Raw genomic sequence first — 13095 nt, 5'->3', positions numbered from 1 at the left:
TCCACTTAGTGTTTTGCTTAGTTTTAGTGTGTTCATGGTGTATTCTTTCTCTCTCCCTTCAACCTCCCCTCACCCACAGGAAAAAGGGGCTTGGGTGTAGCAGTGAGAAAGAAGAGGAATATCTGGGAATTGGGGGGAGCTTACAGTACACTCGTTCTCAGGTTTCCCAAACCAGGAAATCAACTCTTTGGTTTCTGGAATGTTTCTTTTCCACGTCACAGGATTTCAAAGTCTGTAAATGTATGTGGAGTGGGATTTCTATATCATTTGCTAAGCTGTTTAAACCCTTTTACACCCAGAAACATTTTGATCATGTTAATTAGAATTACAGTGGTGAGAAGTGGTTTCTATCAATATTTGTGTATAAATTAGTCTAAAAATATAAAATATAAACAAACAGAGTCTGTTTTTTCTATTGTTCTTGTCCATATGGTCATGTCATTCAAATATTTAAAAAAGACAACCCCTAAGCTAATGACGTTAATGAAGATAAATGGAGTCAGGATTTGGCAAACCCATAGTCCAGTCAATGAAAGAAATTGCAGCTGTGGGTTAGGGATACTTTGACATAAAAACATTTTTTTTTTTTTTGCTTGCCATACTAATGTTGGGAAATGGCAATAAATCCTGAACTTTGTGCAAGTCTGATGTGCAGCTACTGGAAGCTTGTTTGAAATTGATTTGTCACAGGTGGTTTGACCAGTTTTTAAAATCCAAGGGATTACCTACCTTTTTCACCATGTCTTTGAATGTTTGATGGGTGTGTTATATAAAGGCATGAAAGATTATGATTGTTTTTGTGTTATTATCTTTATAACACATCTTTGTAAATACTTGTGACTTAGATGAAGATCAGATTACATTATATGATTACATTTTAAAGAAAATCACGTGGAAAGGCTAGCATACTTACAAATTACAGTGCCAAATGATTTAAAAAAATAATCAGTGCATACCACAGTTGGTCTGTCTGTTTTGGTGTCTGTGTAATATGTTTCACAGTCAGGGGGCTGTTGAGATTGTTGCAAGTAAATAAGTAATAAGTATACTTTAGTTTCTTGCTGATCTTTGTTTGCTCAGGTGTGTTTGTGTAACTGTTTCATCTGCTCCTCTTGTTGACTAATTAGAGGCTATTTGCCCCCCAGTCTCCCTAACCCATCTCCTCAAAACGAGGAATGCTTGACATTCTTTGGCACACCCTGAAAATTCCTCACTGTTTTCCGCTTTTTTTGTGGTTCTGCCCATGGAAACCACACCAGTGTGAAATGATATCTTATGTATATACATTGAGAAGTTTTACATTCACAAATGTAAACAGTGAGACTTTGTTGGTCTTGAAGATCGATTTTTTTTTTAACTTTTAACTATACAAAGGGAAGTGTAATATAGCTATTTCTGTCTGTCCTTCACACTATATGCTTCTGCTACAAGGCCGACGTATGGCCATGGCAGCACACTCAAATCACAGAGCTCTCTCTGCAATCAAAGCCTGAGTTTGTTTGCCTGTACACAAGATTGCTTGCTTTGGCTGCAGTCTGAGTCAGAGTGTTACTTTGTCTCTGTTATTTCCCGTTATTGACAATACAGGGATACACATATAGTATCTCCTTGCTGATCTACCCTTCCGCTGTTATTCTGGAACAACGTTTGGTAGCTGGCTATTGTTTTCTTCTCTGCTTCCTTTTGGTTTTAGTGGATGGACTTCAGTCAGGAAATTTCATTCACCAATCTGCCATGTATCAGTTTGGTCATCAGCCATCTATTAGTATAGTCACAATGATTAATCATGAATTTGAAATAAAAATTAGCTATGGCATACTCTTCTTATTAGATTACTTGGAAAAAGAATTGATTGTATTGGCCGTAGTTTTGCAGCAATATGTAGAGGTCTCAGCCTACTCTGCAGCCAATGAAAATTAAGCCAAGAAAGCTCTGGGGAGACTGCTTGCTATTGTGCAGCTGGCTTACATATTCACATCCTAACCCAAAAGTTAGAAAACACCCAGTATTTTTTTCTGTTGTGAATGCATTGGCTTGTTGACATCCATTTTGTTTTTGATGGCCTGGCCTCAGACTGCGACAGTTTTGCTTTGTTGCTGGTGTTTTTTGGTAACAGATGGTGTTTCTCTGGAGCAGAGGGGGAAAAGAAAAGAGGAAGGGAAGAGTGACTATAAATCTGGATTGCACAGAGAAACTGTGATTTTTATGACTTTTTACAGGCCTTCACTTTTAATGAGAAAGGACACTTTTCTCTGGGAAATCAAAAAGATGGGGAGAAGAGGTGGGTGGTAGAAAATAATTGTAGAAAACTTTAGGAGAAAAACAGGAGAGGAAATGGACAGGAAAAGGGGATAAAGGAAAGATAAGTCAAGTGGGATTAGGAAAGGAACTGGAATGGCGAGAAACTTTAAGAATGAAAGACGGGAAGAAGGGAAGAGAGGACTATCAAACTGTTGGCAGGCATTCACTTGGCATATGAATTCAAAAGCATCTGTGTCTGCCCTGTCTTATGATGGCGGTGACTACACACAGCATATGTTAATAGAAATAGCGAGGGAGTGAGAGTATTTGCAGCTGCTTCCTTTATTCTTGTCAGACCTCCTCCCAACATACCTATGACACTTGCACATACATATTCAACACATACAAGAGTACTAGTAGGGTTGAAAATTTAAATTCAGTTTAACATTTTAATGCCAAAAAAGAGTCCTGGATGTCAACAACTGAACTTTGGCACTGCTTATTTATTCCAAACAAAGGCTACACAGCCTTTGAAGACATACATTGCTCTCTGCTAGGAGGACCTGTCTCGATGTCTTGCAGTCTCAAGATTGTCTCCTCATTGCATAGAAATCAATCTAGTAATTGTGCTGAATTGTGTTCCCCTATTGAGATTGTTTCTCCTAACTTGAACCTAACGTGGTCCACCTATGGTCTGGGTGTGATGGCCACCCAATTACTCATTGAGTTGGCAGATGGGTCATATGTCAGATTCCTGCCATGCTGTGACACAATTTAGATCAGGGGTCTCCAACAAGTCACTTGCGAACTATCACCTTCCAAGTAGCTTGCCAGAGGGTTAATGAATTCTACATAAATTTATTATTCAAATTTGAGTGGTCACTTGGGAAACCAACTTACATGTATATCCAATCAAATTCATTAGTGTCCCGCCCCCTTCTTACACAAAAGGAATATTTGACAAAAGCTTGATGAGGCAGTCGTAATTAGTGTTGTCAATTTAGGGACTTTGTCACGACATTTATTGAGTATTAAGACCCTTCTTGTAACTCTTTTTTTTTTTTTTTTAATAAAGTGACTAGCGACAAATCTTACATAATTTTTTGTATTTACATTTTTTTCTGGTCTTATTGGAGACTTTTAGAGACTCTGATGTGAAAGCATGTAGGGTTCTCACCCTTGTCAACGGGTGCTGCTGTAGGCCCCTCCCACTTCCCAATGCACTCACAGGTGGCCCAGTCCTTGCGAGCAGCCCCTCTTTGCTGCAGTCAGAGCAGATGTTCATCCCTCCGCCGCATCCAGACTGCAGATGGAATAAATCGCGTATGCACAAAGCCACCTGTGGTACCCATACCAGTAAAAGAATAAAATAAATGCATACAGACACTAAATGCAAAAATACATACAAAATTATTTTTTGTGATGATTTTATGCCAAATGTGAGTTGTGGACACCAACATTTTGTAAATGCTCAGGAAAACAGCTTATCAGTTTGTTTGGGTTGAAATAATCCGAGAATAAATGTTTTAAAACATGAGTAGCTCTTGCCCACTTTCTTTATTTAAAAGTAGCTCTCAGGTGAAAAAAGGTTGGAGACCCCCATGCTAGATCATATTACCTACCTTCCTAGTGTGTGTTAGGATTAGATTAATCTGTGCGTGCGTTGCTATTTGTGTGTCTTTAGTATAGAGTGTCTGTGTTTGTTTGTGTCTCAGTTTTTGCCTGCGCATGTAACTATTTATAATTCATGGGGAAGTTTCATCCACATATTTACTATTCGTGTGTTTGTGAATGAGTGTTTGTCTGTGTATCAGTGCCAATGCTGTCCTGCCCAAGGAGGGACTCTGTAATTATGGCTCCTCATTTACCGCATAGGACTGCAGGGTGCTGAGGCTTAACACAGCCACTGCTTGACTATCATTGCGTCTAATTTGAAGCTATATCCAGATGCAGTTAAGATTGAAACTTGCAATATAGTCCACATTTGCTGTGCTGTTGGTGCCCTTAAGCTCCACCCTACTGTGAAAAGAAAAGATCTAACTTCATTGAAGTCTGTAGTTAGTGTTTGGACAGTGACACATTTTAATTATTTTGGCTGTACTCCAGCAAACTGGGTAACGAAGAGTCTGTAAAAAGGTCTATTTACAGTACTTCTCTATATGTCACAATAGACAAAAAAAAAAGTTGGTGCAGATGACTAGAAGTTTGAAATTGAAAAGAAGGTAGAAAGAAGTAATTTTTGTCTCATCTCTGTAACATGCTTTGTATCTCTGCTTGAGGCCAGTGGCTCCAAGCAACATTAGTTGCTTCTAGCATAACGCACCCAAATTTCAGACCAAACTAATTGATCAAAAGCAAAAGAGGAAGAAAAACATAGCATAAATGTAAATGGTCTTCATTTGTATTTTTGTAAAGGCTCAGGAAAACAGCTTATCAGTTTGTTGAAATAATCCAAGAATAAATGTTATAAAACATGAGTAGCTTTCTTTATTTAAAAGTAGCTCTCAGGGGAAAAAAGATTGGAGACCCCAGCACTTTTCTACCTGTTGGTACTAAAAGCTCTTTACACTGCTTCTTATTCACATATTTGCACTCACACTCTCAGAGACACACACACACTAACACACACACACAAAACGATGGGGGAGTTGCTCTGTGGCTGGCTAACACTCACCGGGAGCAACTAAGTTGGGGTTCAGCGTCTTGCTCAAGGACCACCAATCAGTGATCTCACTTGAAAATATCAAGTTAACTATCAAAGAAATCAAATAAGTCTGGCACTTCCATGTGTTGGAAGATCAAATACACAATTAATCTGCACAGTGCAGTAGTGTATTAATTTATAATGATGACAAATTACCTAAAACACCACCTTGGTGAAGGTCTGTGCTCTACTGAGTGTCTTTTCTAGTTTTCTCTCAAGATTTTTCAAAATTCATAGCTTTCTTGGACACGTTCCTTGTTCTGTTTTTCCATTACTTCAATTCAGTTTAATTCAGTTTTATTTATATAGCGCTGGTTCACAACCAAGTCGTCTCAATGCACTTTACATAATTTACTTTAAGACTACAGACTTGTATTGAGAACCCAATCAATCCCCTTTCAGCAAGTGGGGAGCGAAAAACGCCCTTTATCAAAAGAAAACTTTCTGATTTAGGTTTGTGCTGTGGTATCTTTTCAGTATCAATATCAATAATCACACACTAACTTACTCACTCGCACACGCAAACACACATACACACTTTGGTATGCAGACTTGTAGCAGCAGGATTTAAGAAACCGAGCGTGCACTGTAATTTTTATATAATGTTTATTATTGCTGTGTTATGATTCACTGTTATTTTTCATCGTACTTTCTTCATCTCTGTCCTCAGCAGTTATTGTATGGGAGTTTTGTTTTTCTGCCTGTTGTGCATAAATTCTATGACTCGCACAGACACAACTCTGCCTAATTACTTAGTTTTTAAAACTCTCTTGCTTGTGTCCTTTTCAGCCATTTGAAAAGACATTACATCTGCTGCATTTTACATAGTTTATCTTTTTACTTTAGTCAATGTAACATTGTTTTAAGAAAAACAAGGTGTTCATCTGTTGTTATGTCAGTAAGCAGAAGTGGTTCAGTACAGGACTGGTCCATTTCATTGTGGCCGATCAACTGATTCTCTTCATGTTTTTACATCTAAAAAAACAAGTAGTTCAATATTTATAGAAGTACTATGCAATATTCAAAACTGTCACTTAGATAAACCTTTAAAAAATGATTTAAAAGTTACACAATCTTGTCGATTCCCTATTATTTCTTATCTCTTTAAGTGTACAGTTTAGAAGTTGGGAAGGGAAACATTGTGCATTGTAATATTATGTTAGTTGCTTTAAATATAGTCTTTAAATGCTCACATCTTGACTGTGTGACACATGGTCTGATGTTGCCATTTGCCCAGTGGTTTGAAGTAAAATTTGGCTTGATATTATTAACTTGTGGCTTGCATCACCAGTTTAGTTACATAAAGCCTGTTTCAGACATGAACTCTAGAGAAGGAGGACCTTGTCAGGAGTTTCCCTTTCAGACATGTAGCTAACATCGGGAGATGGTCTATGGGAGATGCGTTCTCACTTGTAAAGAAATACTCAAGCAGGGGCAGGACATAACGCAAAAACAAAGCTAAGGAAGTGACAGTGTTTTGCTTTGTAATGTGGTCGTATACCCAAAATTCTCATGCTTTTCCTTGTATTTCTTTGATTCCTGTTCAAGAATATCTTTGTCCTTCCGTTTCAACAGTGGTGTTGTCCGGTGTTAGCCCGGTTTCGCGGTAGTCACAGGAAATGTGATGTCATCAAATATGCCCACTAACTCATGGTGAATTCTCCAGAGTATTACCTCCTCTATTCACAAATGAGCCCACATGGAGATGATCTGAACTTTGCACTAGGGAGCTGGCTGGGTAAAATCCGAGTATTGTCAGGGGGCAACAGAGTTTGGCGTTTGCATTCACACATACACCCCCTCCAGATAATGTCTGGAAGATGTCTGAATTCCAGTGCATGTCTGAAAGGGGATTTGGTTGTGACAGGCTTATTAACTTGTTGGTAGATACGCCACTGTTTTAGTGTTGTTGTTGTTGTTTTAATGCAAAATGCTAAAAATATAAACCCAGGTAAATTGTATAGTTTCGATATTGTTGCCTTATGTCTTGAAGTTGACAAAAAGCTTATCTCTAATTTCTTTACATAGTCAAGAAAACAACAGCTCTCACAAGCTATTACGTCTAGTCGAGGCTCTGCTGACTAGAGCTTCTTGCTCAGTCCTTGGTTGCATTGACCTTCTTCTTGTTTTAATGCAGATCACAACACCCCACCACTGCTGCATGTTTGATGGCCTTCATATATATTAGGCTATCAGAATAATGTGAAAAACACATTTTGCATTTGTTGAAGACAGCTGCTATGTTTATGCAGCAGTATAAGATGCCCTTGAAAATCTGTTAATATCAGTTTTGTGGTTGATGGTGATTGTGGTGGTCTGTTCATTTTTATTTAACACTGAAAAAAGTATGAAATATATTCAAGGCTTAGGAAAGGCCACTTACAGAAAATCAGAGTAAAAAGAAAAGAGAGGCAGAAGCAACAGTGCATTAATCTTTATGCTGACAGTTTAGACCTGCAGAATCTGCAGTGAATTCTGTCATCATGCGGAAAAATGAGAAAGTCTAATAAACAGTTCTCTAAACAGCCAGTTTCACACTCAAGTTAATAACACTGAATACCCCACTAGATGCTATGCCATTTTAGGGGTTGCCTGATTATCTAACCAAAACTAGAGGACAATTTAAAGATTATCATCATGCACTCAAAGTGTCAAAATGCTCTTGCAACTGTTACCACACAATTTTATACTAATAATCTGATCGATTACGTGTACATGTTTGCCTGCGTGCATGTGTATGTGTGTACGTTCGTAGTTGAAAGGCAGAGTAGGGGAGTTTACAAGTCTCTCATGCCATTTAGTTTATGATGGTTCCATTCAGGCAAAGGTTGGCAGGACTGGACCAAAAGTAGAAATATGAGCTCTACACAAAAATGTATTACATGCAGACACCTTATGTATTAATGTTTGATTAAGGTTGTGAATAATTAATGCATCTTTATTATTGTCCCTGTAGTGTCCTGCAGTCCTCTTTCTTTCTCTGTTCATCCCTTTTTCTCCATCTCATTAATCCTACTTTGTGTTTGTCTGTCCCTCAGGAAGCTGCTACTTCAGTAAAGCCCTCCTGATTGGATGAACACAGAACCACTTACTACCAGTATGGACGTGCTCCATCCTGAAGTTTCCCATAATCCTTAATTCTCTGGTAAGTTGCAGTTGTAATGTCTACTGTATGTCGTTTTAGCATCAAAAATAGACCGTTTTAACCTCTAAGCCTTTAGAAATGTATGTTCTTCTTGTCAAGAAAAGTTGACTGAAAAAGTTTAGATACTCTTATGATTAAATGGCAAAAAGAGTCAGACATCAATTTTTTTTTTTTAAATTAACATATTTATTGCACATTCAGTTGGTAAAAATGTTCATTCATCATCAGAAGTAAAAAAATGGTCAAGGAGTATATAAAAAGAAAGTTACAAGAAAAATCCTTCTAGGGATCAGTTACTTAGTAGACTAGCAATACTAAGGCTTGCACTAAATTTGCCAGTGGGTAGATCTCCAGGGGGAGACTCAAGCAGTTTGCTGAGATTAAACAAAAAAACTGATTTCAGATCCATCCACCATCCATCTATTATCTTTAGCGGTTTATCCTGTTCCGGATTACAGAGGGCTGGAGCCCTTTTCCAGCTTTCATTGAGCAAGAGGTAGGAACAGATCAAGACACCCTGGACATGTTACCAGTCTATCTCAGGGCCAACACTGACATACAGACACGCATTCTCATATTCATACCTATGGGCAATTTATACCCACCACTTAACCTAATATGCATGTCTTTGGACTATTGGAGAAAACCATGAAACCCATGCAAGCATGGCGGAGAAAATGTCAACTCTAGAAAGGCCACAGCCATCAGATTGTCTTGAACTTAGGGCCTTCTAGCTGTGAGGCTGCAGTGCTAATCACTTCACTTCTGAACACTTTCAAAATATCTCAAAAAGAAACTGGTAAACCGTCATAAGGCCTGAGAAGAATACAAAAACAATGCAAAGCATTTAGGGATAGCAGTACCAACTGTGAAGACCTCTTTCTCCTTTTCCTTTTGGCTGATCCCTTTCAGGGATCACAACAGCGAATCATCTGCCTCCATCTAACTCTATCTTCTGCATCCTCTTCTCTCACACAAACTAACTTCATGTCCTCTCTCACTACATCCATAAATCTCCTCTTTGGTTTTCCTCTAGACCTCCTGTCTGGCAGGTCCATCTTTCTACCGATATATTCACAATCTCTCCTCTGAACATGTCCAAACCACCTCAATCTGGCTTCTCTGACTGTATCTCCAAAACATCTAACATGAGCTGTCCCTCTGATGTACTCAATCCTGGTCCTATCCTTCCTCATCACTCCCAAAGAAAACCTCAATATCTTAAGCTCTGCTGTCTCACCAACTGGCTCCTGCCACTGTCTCTAAGCTGTACAACATCGCTGGTCTCACCACCATCTTGAACACCTTTCCTTTCATTCTGACTGATACTCTTTTATCACACAACACACCTGACACTTTTCCAACCAGCTTCTACAACCCAGAAATGGAAGAAATGTAGACAGAAAGACTCTTCCAAGAAGAAGAAGACTTTTCAGAAGACTGAAAAATAAGCAGCTGAACAAATGCAAAATGTAGGTGAATTGCAACAGAAGCAACTGGAATAATGTTCGCAGTCTGTAGAAGTTTGTATTGTTCAGCAGGAAAGCACTCAGGAAGCCATTACTCACTTCTAGACATAGGGCAACATGCTGCCATAATATGCTAAATAGCATATTAACAGCAACAAAAAAAAAGTCACTGGGGCTGACTGGCAAAACTGTGGGGGTTCACATGTTGTTGTGATCATAACATAACAAGAACAATACACTTAACAATACACTTTACAATACACTTAATTCATACACTACATATGAATGTAGTTTATTAAATGTTTCATTAAAAGATTAGGCGATAAATTGCTGTAACACTTTGACAAGTTCAAATTCTATATATTATTTAATACTGGCTACAGATGTTTATATGACATATTTTTAATAATTAACTCTTAATAATTAATAATAATAAACTTAAGAAAAATGCCAATTTGGAGCGCCCTGGTAACCAAACGCTTAGAGTTCATGGCACATAACTGCAGCGTTCTGGGTTAGAGTAGAACTGGGGACTTTTGCATACCCAGTCTTTTCTCCTGTGTCCTGTCTCCTATCCACTTATGAGTAACACAAAAAGGCAAAAAATAAAGCCACCAAAAAAGAACCATAGATAGTAGATATTTTTCATATGGAGTAGATGATTTTTCTATTGTACCTTGCTGCAATAAATGTATATGTAATGTAAATGTGGTCAACTTTTTTTTTTTTCCTTTTTAAGCACCACTGTTGATAAACAACTAGGAATATTAGTCTTATGTCATATGTAAGTGCTTCTTTTCCAACTCTTACACTAAACTTTACACAATTGTGCCTTCTTTAGTTTTTCCTATTTTTCAAAAATTTCTGCATTATCTTCTTGTTCTCTGTACAGTACGTTTAACGATTGGTCCTGAACGTCTATTTGCACCACAGAAGGCAAACAAAGTCAGACCCAAGTAGATTGATTGCTCTTTTAATTTCTCCTCCATCTTTGATTCTGAGTGTTTGTTTAATCATTTCATTTCTGTGGTGTTTGGAGTAGAGTCCACTCACTTCCTCAGTGTTCTGTTATCGCCATAGAAACCAGCTTCAGTTGGGTTCCACTTGGATGAATGTGGTCTCCTGGGACAACTCAGCAACTACTCAGGATTCTTTGCATTCTTCTTCTTACCATTCTCTCTCTTCTTTTTTTTCTCTGTGGTGTACAGATCTGCAGCTGAATCTACTGAACCCTGAACCCTGTCCAGCACAGTCTGATTGAGTGACTGTACTGTCAGGTAGAAAATACACAGACATGCTTGTATGTTTGCACGGCCCAAAAGCTGTGTCTCTGTTCAGCTAGTAGTTGGAATGACAGTATCCATGCTCACACCCTACTACATGCAGAGTGGTTCCTTTGCTAGTCAAAGGCTACACAAAAATATCTTTTGAGAATTCGAAAGAGAAAAAGCCTCATGCTTTTTTTGTCACATTGACACTATAAAAGAGAGACTTGTTGAAATCTTTGTTTTTGTCAAAACACATTAAGAGGCCAAAGCCAATCTGTGTTCATTACTTGTTTGGATAGGATTGTCTTTTCTTATCGGTTTGTGACTTTTTTAAAGCCACTTTAATGTTAAGCAAACATTACCATAATAATCGTGCAATGGTGTTTTTGATGATGACTGTTGTCATTCATTTATCTGGTGCTCGAACAATTTGTGGCACTAGATTATTGTGAAAAATCAACTGGGGCAACTGTGTTATGATACATTTTTAGTGGATCCTCTATAGCACGGAAGACCACTAATATGCAATACTTGCTAGCAGGATCCCTTTCTTAGTTTTGGTCTTTTCATGGCATTTCCTAATACAGAGTGCATGTGTTCTATGTTAGGTTAAACGGATGTTTTTAAAATCCAAATTGCAGTATTATGTAAGCAATGGGAGACTCTATCTTTCTGGTTTAAAATCCATACCCCACTTTTCTCTTTCAGGTGACGTGTTGGCAACATGATGTCGGTAGATGTGACCAATCGCAATGGCCCTGCTGCTACACCCCCTACTTCGCTCAGCCTTCGTTCCTCACACAATCAGTTACTTAGTAGCGAGGTCATCAAACAGGGCTCTGCCACACCTCCAAAGTGTCGCAAAAAGTATGCACTTACCAGTATCCAGACTGCCATGGGCCTTGGAGAAGTTGTGCCATCTGCATCGTCACCCTCACCATCGCAGTCTTCAACCCCCAACAATCCCAAACTAGCCAAGAACGGGGTCAATCGGCTTCGTAAAGCTGGCCAAGACCACAACAAAAACACCACTGGCCCTGAACCGATGGACCTGGCATGTAGCTTAGAGGCTATAGCAGATGACCCCAATGTCAATACAACAGAGGAGCATGACAGTCACACTCTCACCAATAATGACCGAGAGGATGATGTCATAAAGTTAGAAGTAAAACTGCAACCAGACACTAACGCTGATGCAGAGCCTGAGGAGAAAACTGAATCAGAGAGAGACTGTGGCGTTAACTCGACTGTGGAGCCTAAACTAAATGGCAACACAACAGATTTGGCCTTTGACTTGAACATTGAGGCAGAAGAGAGTGATGATATCAGCATTCTGTCTGAGAAGGAAATAATGTTAAAGATGAAGATTGAGGAAGATGGCGATGAAGATGTGGTTGAGGAGCGGGATGATGAGAAGAAGCCTTTACTCATGATGAAAAGTGAGTCTTCTTTAAAGAACCACACAGTCTCCCCAAGCTTGGAGCTTATCTCTGATCTCCACTCCAACCTCAAGCTCCACAAATCAGGCAAGGACTCTACAGTGCCTCCTCCTCCCTCCCCACCACGGCAAGCCAGCCCGGAGGATATTCCTTTGCTTTCTGTGGCCTCTGTCTCCTCTTCTTCTTCATCCTCTCCTGAGACAAAAAAAGATAGAAGGACTGGTGCAAAAACAGACTGCGCTTTGAATCGCATCCAGAATTTGAACCCCAGTGACGAAGAGTTGAGCTGGACCACACTGTCCCAAGAGAGCAACTCTCCAGAAGAGACAGGTACACGCACAACAATTACTTGTACTATGTACTGCAATAAACAATATTGCCTGGCCAAACAAAAGTCACACACTCGTTCGTTAGCTTTGATCACATTCTCTGTTGCATTATTTCAATGAGGTTATGCAGTGTCACAACATTCATTTCTGTCCTGCGATTTTACACAAAGATTTTTTTATAGATGATGCTAGAGTTTGACCACTGTGTAAATACTTCTCCAGCACATCCCAAAGATGGGCTAGTTCTTTTTGTGAAAATGATGTCTCATGCTCCCTAAACCACACTTTCAAGAAAAAATCCATTGATGGAAAAACCTTTTCATTCAGTATATTCAGGTATTCAGCTACTCATTGCACCGGTTAGGGCTGAATAACTTGTTGCCAGCTCAGAAATTAATCACTGCAATGGAGCTACTGGAAGTATCCAATGGAAGGCTCTTACATATTGATGACTTTTTGGGTCAGACAGTATATTTGCAGTAGACTTTACAACTAGTCTT

The 13095-nt window shown here is 38.9% G+C and overlaps 1 protein-coding gene across 9 annotated transcripts in view; it reads left to right on the top strand.

Moving 5' to 3' along the window:
* The window catches only part of apbb2b (amyloid beta (A4) precursor protein-binding, family B, member 2b), a 48262-nt gene that overhangs the window by 10885 nt on the left and 24282 nt on the right, over positions 1-13095 (top strand). For 7 of the 9 annotated variants that reach the window (XM_067496926.1, XM_067496928.1, XM_067496927.1 and 4 more), the window contains exons 2-4: positions 7984-8090; positions 10768-10836; positions 11536-12596. In XM_067496926.1, coding sequence (XP_067353027.1) covers positions 11552-12596 — 1045 coding nt within the window. In that variant the 5' untranslated portion in view covers positions 7984-8090; positions 10768-10836; positions 11536-11551. The remainder of the gene's footprint in view (positions 1-7983; positions 8091-10767; positions 10837-11535; positions 12597-13095) is intronic. The other 2 variants (XM_067496923.1, XM_067496924.1) reach the window with 1 other exon arrangement.

This window comes from Channa argus, chromosome 3 (assembly GCF_033026475.1).
Source record: "Channa argus isolate prfri chromosome 3, Channa argus male v1.0, whole genome shotgun sequence".
Taxonomy (NCBI): Eukaryota; Metazoa; Chordata; class Actinopteri; order Anabantiformes; family Channidae; genus Channa; species Channa argus.
Note: the sequence above shows the minus strand (reverse complement) of the source record. Positions and strands in the feature narration are given on the sequence as shown.